Below are 21,136 nucleotides of genomic sequence, written 5' to 3' on the forward strand. Positions count from 1 at the left end.
CTTAAATTTTAGATGGATAGCTTTATGAAATATGTGAAATGCACGCCTAGAAACAGAGTGAACAATCATGGTGGTTTCAAGTGACGTGTATTAATCTCGATTTTTATTTTGTAAAGCTCGACCCGTCTGTTCGACTTCTGAGTACGGTCCAAGAGTCAATCCTGGTCTTCATGTCATTCATCAGCTGTTTGTGGCGTAGTTAGATATTTATTGGGGTGAGGCAGTCGGAAATCTATCTGAAAACGTTACATTGTGTAATCATTGGATGGTTAAAATTATAGCAGCCTTTAATGATTGAGGATATGGATTCCAAAGGAATATATTTCGATTTGCAATGGAAGACAAAGTCCGGAAGTTCAAATGCTGAGGAGTTCGGCAGTATTGGTATTTGGGAAGTCGATGATTCGTCTTTGGACTGGTTTACTTTCAAACCATATTTGGTTAGTAATGTATAATGTTTGAAAATGACATTAGACTATTGTGCATGGTTGTTGACGACCTGGTATTTAGCGGCTATTGTGCAAGCAAATTGTCTTTACTTTTATTTTACTTTGCATTATATTCATTGAAGTAATAATTTTGAAAATGTAATGCTGTAGATCCAAAAATGTTTATTTCATTTGATCACATAGAAATCTAATAGGTTTTGTTGACCTGTTCTGTATTAATTACTAGGTTGCAAGCAATTACCGGGTTACTCTTATTGATATAATGTTTAAATTTCTTAACAGTGCCAGACCCTAGGAAACGTCGAAAACGTATCAATTTCTTACATCGATAGCGATGGTGATGAGGTAGGATGAATTAATAACTTATTGTTTATGTTCGGAAATATACCATAAGTCTTCTGTGGAACCCTTAACATATACAGGCATCTGTTCCACACGTTTATCATAACTTTGTACTCAAGTGTGCATTAAATATATATTAAGTGATATTTGCTTTAATTTCAGATTCCAATCGATAGCGATCTTGAATTTCAAGAAGCACTCAAGGTAACATAATAATAATATTGTCTGAGTTTACGTAACTATTATTTCAAGTTATGTTTATTATGATTTGTAAATGTACAATGTGAATTATTGAAGGCGATCGTGGTAATTAATCCTTTAATGCCATTGATATGTTTGTATTAAAGTTAAAAACCTTTCAATACAAACTATCTTGTGTGGCTTAGCAATAAGCAAAGATCGTGGATAGCCACCAGAGGGAATTGCCTTAAGAAATTTCTGAGTACAGGCTTCATGGAGAACTATTTTAAATATTCAAATTGAGAGCAGCAGGTATTAAATTATACAGGAATTGATACACTAGCTATATTGTTGGCATAGAAGCTTTCTTGCATGTCGATATTGAAACTCTGTGGAACTCAATTAATACCTTGCGAAAATGTAAGTGTTTCCCTAATATGATGACTTAAGTGGTCCCATTTCAAATTACCTAAATGCTTCTGTCAATTAGTTGTCTCCTCTTTTCTCCAGTGTTTTCAGTGAGAGCAAAATAATCGACAATTTAATGGTCAATGCATTAGCGTTGATAGCATTGTAATTTATCCCTACCAGACTACGTGGATAAACTATGAAGTATAAGCATTCATAAGGATTTTGTTCCGGATGGTATTCCTCCTGTCCAATTAAAATAATGCCATGGATCTTTTTTATCCTTGAACATGTTGTTTGATACCTCATTAGGTTCTCAATATTTTCCCACAAGTTGGGAAGAAAGCTTTGTCGCACAAATTTATAAGTTGGGAGACCATTCAGATGTCTGTAATTATTGACCCATTTGTGTTAACTTATATTCCTTAAATCGTTGAATTTATTATTTGTAATACATTCACATACAATGTAACACACTCAGTCCAATTGTTGATGTAATTCATGCCTTGGGTGTTATGCTGGATTCCTCATTTTCACAAAAGATAGCGAAGAGTATGAAAATGTTCAGTTTTATCTTGGGAAATACATTAGTGTTTCATACCAAATATACCTTGATAATAGTTGCTCTCTGGTAAGAAGCCATTAGGGGTTAGGTACAACTTGGATGATGTGGATATATAAAAGACATTGTAAGATTGGAACGAGTTCAGCACAAAGCTGTGTAATTGCCAGAAGTTACATGTTCCCTCAGAACAAATCAATAATGATCAAATCATGAATTTCCTTAAATTAACGTTGCTTAAAGATAAGGTGGAAAGAATTGGTTGCATCACCTTAGTAGAAATATTAAATTGGAATTTGACTGCCCAGAGTTGCCCAATCAACTAGGTTTCTATTGTCCTTCCTACAACACAAGACTCAATCAGCATTTTTTTTCCAAACTTTTGATAATTAATTCTGCAGGCATTTTCTCCTAATTAGTTTGATGAGTATTGGTATTAAGTACAATAATATTGACCTATTGTGGTGTTCAATTGAATATGCGAAATGTATTATAAGGTATTCTGATTTTGTGATCCTAATGCTGATATAAAACACTAATTTTATGTGGAAAATATTTATCCTATGATATGCATGCCCCTCCCCATGGACTACAGATGTGACATAGTGAAAGGACTTGTGTGTTCTCATGGCCCCTAGAGCTGTGCTGGTGAGAGCAATGCTATATCACTCGTGGTAGTGTTACCCTTGTCATATAGGTCAAAGGGTAGGAGCCAGATGGAAGGTAGTCTATGCAGCATCTGTTCCTCAGTGAGGCAACTAACTGCATTGGTATCTGGTCCAAGTGGGTAGGTCATTTAATTTATAGTGTCACAATAAAGACATTACCAAGGAATGGGAAACCACCTCAATTATTTTCCCATGATTATTAAGTTAGACACCACAGTGAAAATGAGTCTCAGCAACAATGGGACTCAGACCAATTGTCTATGTATATGGACAGTGAGAGAGGCAAGGCTGCCACGGTCAAAATTTCATGAAACCTTGCATAGTAGAAGGGACAGCATCAGAACAGTAAATGCAGAAGAGGAGCTAGAGAAGAACTGATTAGAATAGGGGCTTAGAATGTTAGGACAATGTTGAGGACAGGAATATTAGAGAAGGTAAAGCAAGAAACAGGTAGAGGTAATATATATCTGTGTATCGGTAGAGGTAATATATATATGTATATATCCGAGTATCTGTGAGGTGAGATCGTAATTGTGGGTGTTCCTGTTGGGAAAAATTTGAAAGTGTTGAAGGATTGGAATGTGATGGTAGTGAGGTAAGAGACTACAATTCAGGAACAAGGAATTTCTGTTGGGAGGAAGTAATAGAGTTCTGCAAGAGACAGGCAATATTAATCATATCCTAACTCTTGATACCACAAGAGGCCAAGGTAAATATGGTAAATGCACATGGAAGTGCCATGCCTAGCCATGGTGGAAGAGGAGAGGTGATTGTTGGGGAAATCCAATGGTGCCAGGAAAGATAGATGCAAGGCATTTTGATTGGTGATGTGTTGTTGAAGACTGTGAAAGAGGGGAGAATGTTGGCAAACGAGGAAGGGTTACAAATAGGATAAGGATGTTGTGCAGAGTGAAGGGAGGGAGGAAGTAAGCTGAATTTAAGAGGGACTTAATGCAGTGCCTGGTGTCAGGTTCTCGTTTTGTAAGGAGATGCTAGTGAATTGATCATTGTAGTAATAGCTATGTTCATTTATAATCTAACTTAACCAGTTGAATACCAATAATATTTGGATAAACTTGTTGGGATGACATATGCTCCCACGGATTACATCAGTGCAGCCATGCTTCTCACCTAAGTTTTGTCATCATCATACTTTACTATGGACTACCTATGTCTGGAATACAGTAAATAAAATAAATTGTGCTTGAGTTAATTGTTGTTTGATTGAATTTTGCTGTTATCTTCTTTTCCTAATTTCAGTGCAATTTTTATTTATTTAGGTGTAACTTTGGAAAGGGTACATTTTTTGTAAATATTGATTTCATTGAAAACCTGGAAAAGTTAATTTATAAATCTCGAACTGTAGCAAAGCCATTTAAATAGAGGGTGCAACAACATAACTACCTTTTTTGTAAGCCTTCTGCATTTGAAAAAAGGAAGTTTTGTTGCCGCACCCTAACACTATACCATCATTTTTAGCTTGTAAATACCCTATCATTTATTTTTCTCATATATCTGTATCTTTTAATAACAGTTTGCTCGAAGAAGAGCGGCATTGAAGCAAAAAATAGTTCTGAAAGTTGAGAAACTTGGTACTCAATCTGGTGCACCTGGAGGTGCAGAAATTTTGAGCAATCCCATATACCTGAGGCCTTCCAATTTCCTAAAGCAAAGGCTAAAAATCAATTGCCATGCTGAAGAACAAGATTTTCTCAATGCTTCAACAGTTGATGAGCCAATAAAAGTTGGGAATTCTGCTTGTAAAGTGAAGACCAAACCCAAATCTAAAGATGTAATCTGCCCTCTTCAAACCTGTGATGTGCCTCCTCTTTGGTTTAGGAAGTACATGAAAAAGGTATTGAAAAAAGATAAAGTATAAGTTTTCATTGCGAGATTGACTTTGTTTAAACAAATAGTAGTTTGTAGAAAACATCCAAAGTTTAAAAAATTAACAAGATTGTGCTATTTGCAAGGTATTTTTTTTACAATTTATGCTTGCATTCCTTGATTATTTTTAATTTTATAAATTATCAACTGAAAGATATTAAAGAGGAAAAGCAATGTTGACACTTCTTTGAGTATTGGCTCCAATGCAAGTTCAGTGTGAAGTGATTATGGGCTGACATTCATTTAATCATTTAGAGAAATTTCCCAAGAATATATAATTGTGTTTAAGAGATTGTCTATTGCTTCCATAATAAATATATTGATTATACTAGTTCTCATATTTTGTATGTGGTATTTCTCTTCTCTGCATGCAGATGAAATCTGAAATAGTGTGTGAAGTGACGGCCAATGTAAACAACCAAATGAAAAAATTACTAGAGGATATGGGACGTAAAGGACAGCCAGTGCTTTTTCCTACTGGTTCCGTTAATTCCAATGGCAATTTTGGGGCGGCAGGCAAGAGCAGTGCATGGCTTGTTACGAAAACTAAAAAGAAGACTTCAGATGATGATTCTTCTGATGGAGCTCAAAAAATTGAAATTAAGTAAGTATTCAACATTTAACCCGTAAATGGCTGGGTCATCTGATATGCAGGCAAAGGAAGTGACTTCTAGAATTAGATGCCGCTCATTAAATACTTTTATTCAGGCTGTGTGAAGAGCTCTTGTCTATTGTATGTTATTTTCATCCAAATATTCTAGGTTCATAATTCCAGAGAAATTAAAATGCTCAACAGTGACAGAAACTAAGAAATTTACTCTGTGCTTCAGTCAATACCTACTGGTTGTGTAATACAGTGAAACCTCGCTTAGCGAGTAATTTGCACAACAAGCCAAAATATATTTTGAATACCACTATTTGTTTATTCTATTGTTTCAGGCTTCACTTCGTGGAAGTAATTAATATCCATTACTAAAAAAGAAAGAAAGACTCATACTTTTCCACAGATTTTATTATACGGTACAACGCGTGCAAATTTGTACCTGATGATGCTGCAAGTCGGGGAAACGCGTTGTACCGTATAATAAAATCTGTGGAAAAGTACGAGTCTTTCTTTCTTTTTTAGTAATGGATATTTGTTTATTGTTTGTGTTTACCAATCGTTTTGCTGGCATCTTATTGTCACCAGTTATCACACATTTTTTTCAAACCTTGTGGTCAGACATAATATTTAAATTTTTTGTTCATATTTTTAAAAATGTCCCCAAAGAAAGAGCTGCCAGAAGACAACCATAAGGGAATACAAATAAGATTAGAAATAATAATGTAAAAATAATTGAAAAGTGAGAGTAAGGTATGAGCCTGGCTAATCTAGCACTCACACAAATGTATGGTGTACATAGGCAATTTGCATTCTCCTCGGGAACGAGGGCAAAATTAAGGAGGTAGATGCTTTAAAGGAAGTGATTAGAAAATCTCTGCAGCAGTTAAGTATTCTCAATGATGTTGAGGTCACTTCTTATACGAAGGAATGAAAATAAATAGATAGGCAACACTATTAACAAGGACATCATTTGTGAAAAGGAGAAAGTGATTTTCGATGACCTTGTTAACAAGATGCCTGGATCATCAATGGACACAAAAAGAAGTATTTAAGGGTCTCCTGCAGGCCCTGGCCACTAACCCAAATTACTCAATCTCAGAAAGCCGAACAATGCCCTGCGCACACATGCCCCTGCATATATATTCTACCAGTCATTATGGTAGGCACCAATATAAACGGTTTTAGAGCACAGCCTGCAAGGGCTCGTTGGCTGGGTTGGTGGTGGATGGTGTGATGATGATGATGGAAAGCCAGACATTTGGCAGTGAAACTTCTGTAATATGAGAGGTGAATACTTTTTCTAGATTGATTGTGGAGGATTGGGCCAGGTTTCATTTGTAAGAATGAAATAGTTGGATGCTCATAAGGTGTCACATCTTCTTTTGTGATGTTAGTAAGCAAAAGTATGTCTAGAAAATGTACCAAATTCAACCTATTTCATGGCTTAAAAAACAGACATGAATTTTTGCCTCTTAGCATTCAGTCATAGATCACCTTTAACACCTGCATGAAAAGTAATAATCTGACCAAAGACTCGGTGATGGATTATATCCTGTTAATAATTATTATCTTTATCCACCAATATCATAGAGATATCTATGTGGATGTTATCTGAGCAGTACAGTAATATTAATGTGCAATAACATAGGGAGATGAGTATGTTAGCAATTGGCAACAGTACATTTAAAAGTACTGTGGTTGCAAAGTCTAGCTCAAAATATGCATTGATAGAATACAGAGGATTTGTCTACAGCCATTTCTCAATGATAGTTTTAAACCTTAAGTTGGTTTTTGAGCGGGAACTGCAAGAGAGCTTACAGAGAAATTTTATCACTAATCTGACAGAGTGATTTTAAGTCTTGGACAGTCTGGTATTTAATTTCTATGAATATGTTGGTTCTGGGATCATATCAGCAAACAGATGATCAGATTTTGTATAGGTGAAGGTTCTGTTTAATATGTACGGAGTTACATAGAACAAAAAGACCATAGAAAGTTAAAATTTGTGGCTTTAAAGTATGGGTCTGCAATGCTCCCGGGGCCCAGAACTCTTCAGAATCCGGATTGACTTTTTCTGCAACAGAAGTGTTTAGACCGCTTCATGTGCATGCCCCCAGAGTGTGAGACTATACTCTGAAAAAAGGCTAAGTTGGCTACTCTCATGTAATTATCACTCGCCCATGCTTGAAGTTCCCCAAGGTAGTAAAAGGCCTTGAAACGTTTTTGCTGACATTTAAATTTCATTTTGATGTCCCATCAGTTTTAAAACTATAGTTAGCTTTAAATGGTCATTATTCCCATCAATCCTTGTATGTGTCTAAGCTTACTAATTCTTACTTTTTCACCAGGGATAGTAAAATTTTGAAGAAAATAGAAAAATTGCATAGATGTGAGAAAAAAATGGACCACAAGAAAGAGAAACTAGAGCTGAAGGCCAAGAAATTAGCAGAGAAGAAGGAAAGGGAATACCTTTCAAAGCTGTGGTTGGAAATAGCTGGATGTAAGGAAGTTAAAGTTGGAAATTCAAGCTATAAAAAGATAAGACAACCAGAATTTACCCCAGCCCAGAGGCCAAAAGTGAACACATGTGAACCACCTCGAAATAACATTCCACCCAGAGATCCTGAAGTTGCCAATATGGGAGTCTTTGTCAACAGTGACGATGTACGCATCATGTCTGTAAAACGTGGTTCAAACTTCACCAAAGTTTGGAAAGTGATAAATACTGGTGATTTTCAGTGGACTGATGAGGTGAGTTGGCCTTGGTTTGACATTCTTCAACCATTGTTGGACAACTTAACTAATTTCTTGATTTTACTCCATCTGACCAACTAATAATTTTGTAGTAAAGGATGGACTTTGAATTAAATCCACAATATTGACATAGATGTCATGTCAGTTGAGATATACAAAAAAGGTTGTTGACTAATCAGTAATGAATTCCATAGCCAATAACTTAAATTTTTATTTACACAATTTTAATTTTCATTTGATTCCATTTGAAAGAATTAATGATTATAAGGGAATTTTTCAAACTGTGTTATTAATATTATTTATTGGTCCAAATATTTTACAAGAATAAAATGTGGGATTGGTCATATGAAAACATAGCATAATACAGGAAGAGCATAGAATGTATACAGGGTTCGTCCGGAAAATAAGTGTACTGACTCCTGGGCTGGGCTCCAGGCGTGCCCAGCACCGCTCTGACGGGCTGCGATTGGAGGGGGGTATGTTGGCAAGCGACGCTGAAAAAGGCAGTCGGCTCTGAGCTGTGGTGTAGTGAGGAGCTCTGTTAACGCGAACCTCCACGCTCGACCCACGTCACGGAACGCGATGCTGAAGTTTTTGGAGCAGCGTTATTCCATCAAATTTGCGGTAAAGCTTGGGAAATCGTCTACCGAAACTGTCGGTATGATTAATCGGGCTTACGGGGAGTCAGCCATGCCCAGAAACATGATCTTTCGGTGGCACAAGATGTTCGTGGAGGGCAGAGAAGAGGTCGACGACGGGTCTTCGAGAGGTTCCCGATGATGCCTTCGCGGGAGCGTTCCAGGAATGGGAACGCCATTAAATATATATATATAAAAACGCCATTTGTAAAAGTGTAATAAATTCTTTTTCCTGAGCTCAGTACACTTATTTTCCGGACGAACCCTGTATAACGTATTTTAAGGTCCAAAAGACTCTTCCGGAAAGTCCTGTATGTGATGCCGTTCTCTAACAGAAACTGTTTAATTTTCTTTTTAAATTGTTCCATAGAAGAGGAATTTGTTATGCCAGATGGCAAATAGTGGTAGAATTTGATGGCTACATGGAAGGGACAATTATTTTATATCGCCATTGAGTGACAAAACATTTGCACATCCACTCTTTGTCGAGTACTAAGCTCATGTATTTGAGTATTAATAATGAGCTCATTCCTGATATCCATTATACAATCCTGTATTTGCATATGCAAGTGATAAATGTACAAAAATAGTAGTGTTCAAAATTTTAACTCATTTTAGTATAGCTTACAGGAAAGCCAAGCAGATATTTTTAATACATACCTAATACCTCTCTTTTGCATGAAAAGCATTCTTTTAAAGCCAGGAGATGATCCCTAGAAAATTATGCATGAGTAAGGTTTGACTGGGCGATACCAAAATAAGCCATTTTTCACTACTATGTTTGCCAAATTTCTCAAAATGTATCCACATTTTTCAAGGTTTAGACAGTTGATTAATATGGACTTCCCAATTTGAGGACTCATCAATTAATAACCCTGAAAACTTTGCTCTATACTCTTTCAATAATATTTCATCTAGGCAAAGGTCTAAATGAGGCACTTCTCTTTTTATACAAATATCTCAAAGTTTTTTTGTGTATTTACAGATAGTTTCTTATTCCTGAACCAGTTTCCCTGGTGATTTAATGAGTTGTCAAGCTTGGTTTGTAACTGCTGAGTATCCTTATGACCTATTGCTAAGGCTGTATCCTCTCTGTGCAATACAATATTTTATTGAAAGAACTATTTGGTAAATCATGTGCATAGATTAAAAAAACAAGATAGGTCCAAGGATGTTCCCTGTGGCACTCCAACATATGATTAATGGGGGGGATACATGGTTTGTATAAGTATCTGGAAAAGTTTTGAAAAACTAGATTTAATTAGTAGTTTCAGGAGTTACTTCGTGGAATTGTTCCATAATGAATAATGTTAAAATGAAACTTTGTAACCCCATGTAGAAACTAAGCTTTATTGCAACCCAGGTTTCACTGCGGTGCAGCATCTTCTGGTGAATAAGTTACATCCAACAGGTATAGATGCATTTACTGGCTATAGGGGTGGGTTAGAGATTTGGAGAGGGATAGGTTGGGTGAAAAGGGAGGGGTAAAGCATTATCTATGACCGCTGTTTAGTCAGTCAGGGACAGAGCGAGGGTGGGAAGGGGGGAAGAGCAGAGTGGCACATCGCTGGGGGGGTAGGCTCCTCTAAACGCCCATACATTTTGCAACCCTGAGGAGAAGGGAGTGAGAGGAATACACAATACCATTCACTAATGGGTACTTTCTGCCAAAGTTTTTAAGAATTTCCAATGTTTGAGAATGTGCAGCCTGGCCCCTTTGCTTTCGAAGTGGAGAAGCTGAGGGGTGAAATCACTGGTGTGTTGGTTGTCCAGTAGATGTTTGGCAAACAAAAAAGATGAATCATTCCTCCTGAAGCACTTATGTTCTTGGATCCTTTACTTGAACTTTCTCCCTGTGTGCCTGATATACATGGCCGGGCAGTCCCTACTCTGTAATTTGTAGGCTTCACTTTTGTTGAGTTTTTCAACTTTGCCTTATGCCATCTCAACTTAGATGTTACCCAGGTATGGCACTTTTCTCCATCATACTCTTTCGTCCTTAAAACTGGATTTGTCTGGTGGCTATCCTGTCCAATTTTTTACAATACAGATTACTTATTAGGTCAACCAGATGTCTGTTACTGATGGCAATATTTTTGATTATTCAAATCCCCCTCTCTCGATTTTCTACTGACATATGAACGGCTAACAGCCAATGTAGGAGGGAATGAAAGGCTGCGTAGTTGAGTGAAATGTGATGCCTGGATGAAGCATGAATTGTTTTGGCCATTGTCGTGTTCTTCCTGAAGATACTAAATTGAAAGCTCCTCCCAGTCCACAAAATCTTCAAGTCAAGGAAGTTAAGGGAGCCTCCTTCTTCTATTTCTGTCATGAACTGGATGGCTTGGTTCCGTTGGTTTAAGGCTTTAATGAACAATGTCAGCTGTCTCTTAGTGCCATTCTACAAACAAAATATTTCATCTCCATAGTGGAACCATTTAAACACACTGTTAAGACCTACCATGTCACGAGAAAATATCTCCCGGTCGTAATTGTCCATGAAAACTTCAGATAGTAATGGAGATAATGGGGAGCCCATGTCCAGCCCACTCCATTGATGGTAAATTTTATTGTGAATTTAAAACATTTCTGAGACACCCTAAGTTCCATTAAAGAGCATAACTCAGAAATCACTGGAACCGCTATGCCTTTGTTCACTAGTGTGGTGTGGCTTCTGCTGGCACTAATGCTGGGAAATAGGAAATTATCTGCTGATGTGAAGTAGGGACTGTAAGGGGATTGGGGAATCATCGCATCACGTTGCAGGTCTTTGCAAGCAGACACATGATTCTGCTCTTGGTCATCAGCCAAGACCTTCAGTATTAGTTTAGTACAGATCTTTCGTATTACATAATTTTCAGTGATACATAATATGCACTGTCATCATATCAATGCTAATACGATCTGCAATCATGCTCTCACTTAACCGGCAGTCTGAATTCAGCTCTTCACTCAAATGTCAGGAAAAAATTGTTACCAATGCTATTTATACAAACCTTGTAGTTAGCTTGTCACAACATTGTCAACTCCTTCTCCATTAATGACCACCATCTGCTTCCTATCCTATGAATTTGACTTAAGCCATTAATGAGCTATATATCGTCAATGGGTGGGGTTGGGGAGGGGATGGCAGGGAGAGGAAGGGAGGAGGAAACTGGGGTGGGTGTGATACAATTGGGAGAGGGTGACTGGGATGGGGGAAGGGTGGTTGCCTCCTCCCTTCCCCTCCCTGCCATCCACTGCCCAACCCCACCCAGTGACGATGTATGTATGTATGAGTGCATACTTTTTGTTACCAGTCCAGATGATGCTACGGTGTTGCGAAACTAGTCAACACAATAAATTTTTTCCTGTGGAAATGCAGTCTTTGATTCTTTCTTCGTGCGTTACAAATGGATTTCCCCAAATTATCGGCCTCAACCATCTCTCATATCATAGACGAGTTCAATGTTTTCACATGTACATATATCTATACATCTTCTGGTATAATGACGGTAATAGATATGTACACAAGGTACCGTTAATATTCCAAAATGAAGAAAAGGTCAGCAGAGTGCATGACAAGGTTGATTACATATGAGTCCTATTATTTTATGGAGTAATATGAGCATAGATTAGGGTATAGTATGTAGTAATCCATAATCTTCTTCACAGAGCACTTCATGAAGCAAATTATGAGAATGTGAACCCATGATATTGTTATTGGCCCTTCTTAGAGAGTGGCGACTGTTATTGTGTAGGCAGTTAGCTGCAGTCAGTTATTTTATATTGATGTTTTTAACTCTCCACTTACTGATGCTGTAAAACTTTTTCTTGGCATTGTTAGACTGAAGTGAAGTTGTCTTGGGGTAATGCTGGGCTGAATCCTGAAGCACTTTCTGTGAAGTGTCCACTGCTTGCACCAGGAGAAGTAGGAGAAATCGCAATCAATTTTAGTTCTCCAAGTAAGAAAGGAATAGTTTTATATACATATATACTTGGCAAAAAGTTGATAGATATAATTCTACGTATGCTAGTTTCTATATCTGATTTTCTCTCTTGTTTCCATAGGTTTCCCTGGAATATTTGAATCCCATTGGCACTTCTACCACAAAAATATTAGATTTGGAGGCAGAATGAGCTGCATAATATCTGTTGATCTTATAAAAAGTGACGATGAGGTATGGCTGCTATTTTCATTACATTTCATGATACTAAGAGTTACCAGGGCCTCATGTCCACTTCGTGAATATGCCACCTTCAAGTAAGTGTCACTTCAATTAAATCTTAATAATTGATGTTTATATGCATTTATATTTTTCAGACTAATAGTGAATCAAGGCAGCCGAGTTTATCCTCCTCAAGCTCTACAGAATTTATTGTGGTCCCACCTACTGCACTAAGTGTTGATGGTAAGAATTGGAAGCTGTGTGGTTCCCATTACATATACATACCTGATTCATGTCCACTTTGAGAGAACGTAGCTGTTCTTGTGGAAATGTCATAACTTTTGTTGTTCATTTTGATGCCTATTTTTTTCAGGGAATAATGTAAAGGCAGGAGATGAAGGCACACAGGATGGTACCACAGCTATTGATGTAGTTCCCTCTGGCTCTACAAAGCATGATGAAACTTTGATTAAATTGAATACCATTTCATTAGCCTCTGGACCATGGGTTAATGACAAAGAATTTATGATCGATGAAGTATGCACCTGTAATGAAGACAAAGAAGCTGAGTTAGAGAGCATATCCCCTGATGACATGAGTGGAAGTGAACATAGCCTAGAGTCGGATTCTGATGATAACTTTGTCGTTGTTCCAATGCCTCCCTGCTTCAGAATTGATATACCATTGAATTCTGAAGGTATGTCTAAATCATTGAGTCATTTAAAGGTTGCAGAATGCTGACTAGATTGTAGTGTAGTGATTTCTTGATAGTGAGACAAACTATCATCCTTCATTTCATTTGAAATAATAACAATTTTCTACCAAATAAATTCACTATTGACAAATGCTATTATTTCAGACAGTATTAAGTTTCATTTATTCCACATCGCACTTGATTCTTTGCAATTACATCACTCATTTCTCTTCTATGAATTTCAAATCTCTCTTTCTTTTAGCTTTGAAATAGCCATGACAGTTAAACTTCATTATTCAAGTCTTGCTTAATGGTATCATATGTTGTGGAATTCTTTGCTGAAGACAATGCCTGGTCCCTGAAAGGCATGAGTAAGAGATACCATGCTATTTAGTGTATATAAAATGAAATGCTGCGTACAGTGAAATTCAAAGCTGTGATTCATTTGCATCTCACACATCATTTAATTCAAGATCATACCCAAAAACTTAGTATCATTAACCACTTTTGTTGTGCCAATCTGTATGTACATACATTAATGCAGTAAAAATTATCATGCGTGAAAAAAAATCTGTTATCATTGCTCACAAAAAGCTTCTTTGTCCCCAAAATACGCAAAATATGCATTATGACAAATATGCAATATTGTATTTCTTCTTGTTTGAGCTGTATTACTTCTTCCTTCAGTTTATCGTACTTCTCTTGCACTCCTATCATGTCATTTAAAAGTGCTATTCATTTCCTTTTTCCTGCTTAACTAATATTTCCCCTTTTACCAAGGTCTTCACGACCTTCTACCTTTAATGTCTCATCCTCATGCTTTTTTTGCTTTCTTTGAATTTCACTAAACGACTTCCCCTCCTCCCAAACCATATTTATCTTTGTTGTTAGTATCCCAACCAACTTTGTCATTGGTCTTTCTCTAAGTCTCTGCTATCTTTCTCTAAGTAACTCTGTCTACCCTATTTTCTCAAATTTCCTCTACACCCTCATTTCTATGTAAATGACATAGGCTTAGGAAGCATACAATGTGATCCCTGAATTCATCTTCTGAAAGTCGATGAAATTGCATTCCATTTCATGTCAAATCAATCCATAAATCACTAAGAGCATGAATATAATTGTAACAGTTTTTAATTAATTTAAAGGAAAAGGGGTGTTATATTATTGCAGTTAAAAGCCCTCTTGTTAGTCACCATACAGTGATTATCAGGTAGAATTCCCCTGGTGTGTGTGAAGTGCCTTCCTGACAGTTAGCATGACGGTACTAAAAGCATGTTCATAGAAGGTTCACATGATGCTTGATCATCCATATTTAAGAGAGACAAAATTCTAAATGAAATACTTTTTGATAGGATGATTGCTTATTGGTAAAAGTATTGGGATATCACATTTACCTAAAATTATGGAATAATGTTAAAAAGTCATGATATCTGATTTATTCTAGTGAGATCAGCCCTAGATACTTTGAATGCAGAAGTTCTTAGTTCATATACCATGAATCTTTAACATTTTGATCCTATTTCATGAGACCATTTGTTAATTGTTTTTACTTTCACTTTCATCTTTCCTTTCTTTCACTCGTTTTATGCCAGAGAAATAAATATGTATTACTTGTTCTTCGTCTGTTTTTTGCATAGTTTAAAAGATGATATATTTAAGGAATGTATTGGGATAATTATGTATTATTTCAGGTCTGAATCCTGGTAAAACAGATTCAGCGGAAGTTGTGAAAGACATGGATGAACCGGAAAACTCCATTGCTGACGAGACCCATGAATCATCATCGGTACACTTACCATCAGCACCTCTTGGACCATGCCTTGATGATGGGAATGCACTGGCTCCAGATTATTGTCATTCTAGTGAAATGCCAGTGCAAAGGGAAGTGTCTCATGACACAGGGGAAGTAATATCAGTACCACTGAAGCCATTGCAACCCAAGGCGAGTGTGAGCAAATTACAATTCCAGCCAGCTGTAACTCACATGTTGCCAAAATGCCCAATCCCTGAGCCACGTGTTGTCATTCTGAATAAATCAGATCCGTCTCCCTCCAACCCTCCTCCTACCACATGGAATGCATTCATGAGCACATCAGCTGACCTGTCATCCAGTTCTGCTGCCAGCTCTTCATCTGCAATGCCTTCATCTTCAAGATCGCAAGAAAGCTTGCAGAGCAATGAAAGAGAAAGTGGAGCAGACCAGTCTGATAACATTCCTCAAGCCAAGACCACTCCGAGATCTTCCCCTAGCAGCTCTCGGCCTATTGATTTAAAACCACGTATAATGACAGAGGTAATCGATGGAGCTCTTAGTGTCACCTCTTCCGCCCTTAACACAGCTTTTGCAGCCCTTGACAGCATACTTAAAAATACCACAGGATCTTCAGTAAGTGTCAAAATTTCTACATTTTCAAGGTTTTTAGAGCTGTTTGCTAATTATTGGTTGTCCATAGCTTGCATGAAATCGTCTTTGATTGATATTGACTCCCGTTAACATCATAATATCCTCTTGTCCTAGTTTCCTAACCTCTCTGCTACTTTAGAAAATTAATACACTTTGCTAATCTATATTTTCTTTAGTGAGGACATTTGTTCTTGGCTAGTACCAAGTAGTATGTTATTGTCAAACTCTGAGCCATATCTGTTGTACCTCTTCTCACCTGAATTAGCTCCTGTAGCAGGTTATGGACAACCCATTAGCTGCTTTGAGTTGAACTTAAAAAACCAAGGATAGATTATTTTGGCACAAAACTTTCTCTTGAAATGTGCTTGGGCTCCAAATCTTCTCTTTCAGAATCATTCTGTGTATTGAGTACTGAATAAAAAAATACATGCCCATGTAGGGATGGCAAATATATTAAATTGATATGCATGTATATGGGATAACTTGCATTGAAAGCAATATCTTATATCAAGTAATTTATTTTAGTCACAATAACATAAAATAATGTATACGAGGATTGCTATTCATATTTTCAGCATGATAATGAAATGACAGTAATTTATTGTTGAGTATGGCTTTATTGTTTTTCGAAGTATTCTCCATGATAATCAATACACTAGCATGCACTGGAACCAATTTTTGTAACACACTTTCTACTGTGATAGAGGTACCTCCAAAACATGGTTTTTGAATGCATCAGCGGCTTCTTCAGGTGTGGAAAAACATCGGCCACACAATTTTTTCTTGATAAACAGGATTATAAATAAATAGGTAGCTGCTTCAGCCGATCTGTGAGAGCTTGCATTGTCATGATTAAGAATGATCCTTCGTTGCCGCTTTGTTTTCTGTATTTCACCTAGCACTTCTGACAAACAAATGCTTGTGTACCATTCAGAATTCACGGTTCTAAGTTAGTAAGTTTAACACTCTACCCTGCCTTCTTTCAGTGCCCTTTAAATTATGGTGTTGAGTTATGGGGTCATTCCCCAAATGTTAAACAGATCTTGCTACTGAAAAAGAGAGCTTTTTCCCTCTGTTGCTAATATACCACCATGTAATTACTGCAAGCCTTTTTTTATTAGGTATGGAATCATGTTTGTATTTAGTATACATATCTTTAAGGCTCTGATTCATGTGGAAGTTAATCTATAAACTTACCAATTTAGACCTCACATCCACGACTACACAATTTAAGGTAAAGCGGATTCTGTTAATTGTTGACTGTCCTCAACTTACAACTTGTTTCAAAACGTGAACATTCGACTGTATTACTGACTGCCTACTCAGTTGAAATCGTACTGTATTCTGAATCACATGAATAGGGTACATACCTGGTCGCTTGCTACTTAACTCAATTAATGAATCCTTATCTGATAATCGTCATCACATTTAAGAATTTATCTTTATGTCCTAATATTTATTTTGTTGAAATTGAAAATGGTTCTACCATTTATCAAAATGAACAAAGTAATATTATTATTATTGTAGAGTTTTTCTTATATTAAATTAGAGGCTATCCTACAAGAGTATAGTGGTGACTTGCCTAAAGACTTGTAAATATTATTTAAATATATCTATAAATAACATCAATATATCATTGCCGCAGGGAAAGGAATAGGCCCCCGTACCCTCATGTGTGGATTTCACACACTGTTGGGCTTAGCACTGGGTGAACTCTACCATCACCTGCCAAACCGACCTTCGGGTTGATTACTATGTTTATGGTTTTTTTATGTCATTGCCATCCCTACATGCATGTTACAAAAGTTGTACCTATTTTATATGTGTTTATCAATTTCCCTCTTTGTACTTCAACTAGAATGAGTTCATAAGTAATCTGTGTTTACAAAATTGAATACAGCAGACTCTTCACTGTATACCTTATTATTCTGAAGAAATTATCTCTTTTTTATGTTATCAATGATGATTTTTTTCTGTAAAATATTTTAATGATTTGTTCTGGCTTTTAGCTGAAATAAGTCATTAATGTGGGTTGTTGGCCAAATAGCACGATGAACTAAATTTCATGGGTCTTGATGAATGCAATTACTAGAATGAGGAGATTAGTGAAGAAGAAATTTGAGATAAAAAAATGTGAGTTTCTGAAAGTGTTATCTTTAAAAATTTTTTGTGAGCTAATTTCAGGTAGGCCCTAATCATTATTCTCTTCTTAATTTCCTCTTCAGGTTGTTTCTTGATGAAATGAAGGAAATAAACCTTGATTCGTGAAGGATTCTCGGGTCTTCCACCGGGTCAAGGGTTCCATATTGGCCGACGTTTCGATGCCCGACTCGTGCATCGTCTTCAGGGTTGAGTCATCAACCCTGAAGACGATGCACGAGTCAGGCATCGAAACGTCGGCCAATATGGAACCCTTGACCCGGTGGAAGACCCGAGAATCCTTCACGAATCAAATACGCCGGGAAAGCACCAGATCTTACTTCAAATAAACCTTGGTTTGCCAATTTCAGGTAACACTTGGAACTGTGTACAATGAATCATCAAACAGACAGCCACAGAGGCCGAAATCTACATCCCGCGAAGATCCACCACCACCTCCTATTGATCCAGTAATGGCTGATGGGCTTACCAAGCTTGTCAACATGGGTTTTGTTGATTTGGAGTTGAACCAAGCTCTCTTGCGGGTTTATAATCACAACCTACCTGAAGTAATTGAGGCTTTATTAAATGGAAGGCCATAATGATGCTAACTCTTTGTTACCAGCTTGCATAGATTTCTTCTTAAACAACCTGACTATATTTTGACTTCGTATTGCAGTTTTTATGATATTATTTCTTTTACTTTGGAATTTCTTAAATTTCAGTAGCATATCATATTGAGTTATCTCACTGAAAGTAAAATTATGTGGTTTTGGGTGAAAACTATATGTTAAGTCAAAATAGTTTCTATACAGAGAACCAAATTCCAAGACTATTTATGAGTTACTCTTTTGGGTATAAAATTGATCATTTGGATGTAAGGATTGTAATAGTTGCACTTAAGGTGTAGAGTAATTTTATCTTCCAGGCTTGTGGGCAAAAAAACATGAAAATGTTCTTGAGGGCTGTTCTATTTCAAATTTTTAACTGTTGGAAAAGGATGAATATTATCTTCATTATTAAAAAGATATACCCTACATTCTGATTAAATTAAAGGATAGCCTTGTTGAAATATTTAACTGAAAAAGTGCATTTTAAATGTTACCAATTGGTGTTTGTGCTTTCGGTGGTATAATTGTTTATGAGCAATAGAATGTGGCCTAATTGTACGCTTGTGTACATTTCTCTGGATAATATGATGTTGTTTTATCCTCCTATTTTATTATATATGCACAGTATATTTTTCTTAATTTTCCAGAGGTGATGCTTGGATTTATGTGTAGATTTTATCTTTTCACTGGCATCCCTCTTTCATGGGACAATGGGAGCCATATGCTCAGTATAATAAAGTATTCATCACTCATTGCAAATTAGTTTTTAATCTCCTTGTAGGACAGATATAAAAGCAATCCTTCATAAGAAATAGAGAATTGTTGGAGGTGGAGGTTTAACCTTTGTACAGCATGTTCGTTGTCCATGACTCATCCCATGACAAGACTCATTTGATGTCAACTAATCCATAGTTCACAAGTTATCTAGTTTTTACTTCTGAACATTTATTTTAGTCATTAAAAAATTAATGAACAAATAAAATCTAATATTTAGTTTATTTTAGTTGACACAAATATTTTTTCCTGTTGTAATTTTAAACTAGGCATATTGTTTGCTTTTAAATAATTGAGTTGGGAATGATAATATATTCACATAATTAGAGTTCCCAAATTTTAGTTCTCAAATAGGTAGACGTAATATATCCTACATGCTTTATTTTGGGTAGTATGAAGAGAACTTAACATATTTGAGGGTCTGATTAATATTTTAACTGATATTTCTAAGGAGATAGGAATAAGGTTATTTTACCATTACTTCTTAATTTGAAAAAAAGTGCAATATGTACCTACTGGTGAATGATAAATATTTTATACGGTATATCTTTCTTGTGCAATTGAAAGCATTGAATTATGATGCAAATTTCATATAAAAATCATAGTTCTTTGCAGTGGCTTGTAATATCTGACTATGAAGCAGTTATCAACTAAAAATAATGAGGAATACTATAAAATTGGAAAATTATGTTACATATTTTTATTGATTTTGGTTCATTATTATAATAGTAAAAGTGGCGCTGTTAATAATTTTGTTATTATTATCCCCAAGGCATTATGTTATTTGAAACCCAATATATAAAAACAGGACTTCCATGATACCTAAGTGGACTCTCATAAGAACGTTCCTTGATAGTGTGCCGTTTTCCTTTTTAATGTGCCCCTTCCTTCATGTCTTGATATCAGGCCCTGTAAATACTTTTGGTTGTCACATTGTGGTTGTCCATTTTGTATGATCAACGAAAGCACAAAATTATTATTATGTCCATGTTCAAGTAGGCAATACAGGGGCAAAATATCCCAAAAACGTTTTTAAAATGGTACATTCTTGTAATAAATGATCAAAATTATGTCAAACAAAATTTCATTTTAGTTAAAAGTAATAAAAAAATGGCTGTAATGTGTAGTTAAAAAGGAATAATCGCAACCATATGAATGCCCTATTTTGTTTGATGCGAAGTCTCCTCAACATGCCCCTCTAGCGATGATGTTTGCTTTGAGTTTTTCATGGCCTTGCTGTCATAATAGCTTGAGTACAAGTATTTTGTGTAATATGAAGCAAGAAAAGTGCTGTAATAATGACCAGGGGGAAGTATGTTGCTAAACAGCAAATTTTGACTTAAAAAAGCATAAACTTCTCCAAGAAGTAAGGAGAAATCCTCATCCGAAACCTATTATTATTACTGGTAATCCACCGGTTATTGTAAGCTTGGATGTACACAACCTACCATATGGTACAGCAACAATTCCCTTATCTCTCCTTACTAAACACAACCCAGTATCTTATTTAATATTAAGCCCCTCTTCAACTCTGTAAATTTCCTTCCTCCCTTCACTTCATCTAACATCCCGATCCTATTCCTGTCCCTTCCTTGCTTGCCTAACATTCTCCCTTTTATCACAGTCTTCAGCATCCCATTGCCAATGAATATGCCCTGCATCCATTTTTCCTGCCTCCTTTGGTTTTTTTTCAACAAACCACTCCTTCCTCACCATAAATAGAAGTTTCTTGTTTGTTTTCCTTTCTGTCCTCACCTTTTCCATCCTTCTCCACACCCACATTTCAAAAGACTACAATCTTTACCTACCATCCTTCATCAGTGACCATATTTCCATGCCATACATAACTATGCTCCATATCATACTATTAA

The 21,136-nt window shown here is 36.3% G+C and overlaps 1 protein-coding gene across 2 annotated transcripts; it reads left to right on the plus strand.

Moving 5' to 3' along the window:
• Positions 1–129: 129 nt before the first annotated feature.
• Positions 130–19,250, plus strand: LOC139691776 (next to BRCA1 gene 1 protein-like). 2 transcript variants are annotated; one of them, XM_071589633.1, is made up of 12 exons: positions 130–440; positions 732–794; positions 954–995; positions 4,144–4,464; positions 4,871–5,100; positions 7,449–7,851; positions 12,319–12,436; positions 12,543–12,652; positions 12,796–12,883; positions 13,014–13,337; positions 15,029–15,723; positions 18,252–19,250. In XM_071589633.1, exons 1-12 carry the CDS (start codon positions 291–293, stop codon positions 18,480–18,482), a joined length of 2,775 nt encoding a protein of 924 aa, XP_071445734.1. In that variant the 5' UTR covers positions 130–290; the 3' UTR covers positions 18,483–19,250. The 2 variants fall into 2 exon arrangements, with proteins under 2 accessions (XP_071445734.1, XP_071445735.1); XM_071589634.1 differs by having other exon boundaries at positions 15,029–15,630.
• The last annotated feature ends 1,886 nt before the right edge of the window (positions 19,251–21,136 follow it).

Source organism: Hetaerina americana, unplaced genomic scaffold (genome assembly GCF_022747635.1).
Source record: "Hetaerina americana unplaced genomic scaffold, ioHetAmer1.1.p SCAF_4, whole genome shotgun sequence".
In the NCBI taxonomy this organism is placed as follows: Eukaryota; Metazoa; Arthropoda; class Insecta; order Odonata; family Calopterygidae; genus Hetaerina; species Hetaerina americana.

Excerpts from the sequence above, each read along its gene's own strand:
- LOC139691776 (XM_071589633.1), top strand. The coding sequence starts at position 291 with ATGATTGAGGATATGGATTCCAAAGGAATATATTTCGATTTGCAATGG. Across the intron at positions 5,101-7,448 it reads GCTCAAAAAATTGAAATTAA|GGATAGTAAAATTTTGAAGA; the intron begins GTAAGTATTCAA and ends CTTTTTCACCAG. Across the intron at positions 7,852-12,318 it reads ATTTTCAGTGGACTGATGAG|ACTGAAGTGAAGTTGTCTTG; the intron begins GTGAGTTGGCCT and ends TGGCATTGTTAG.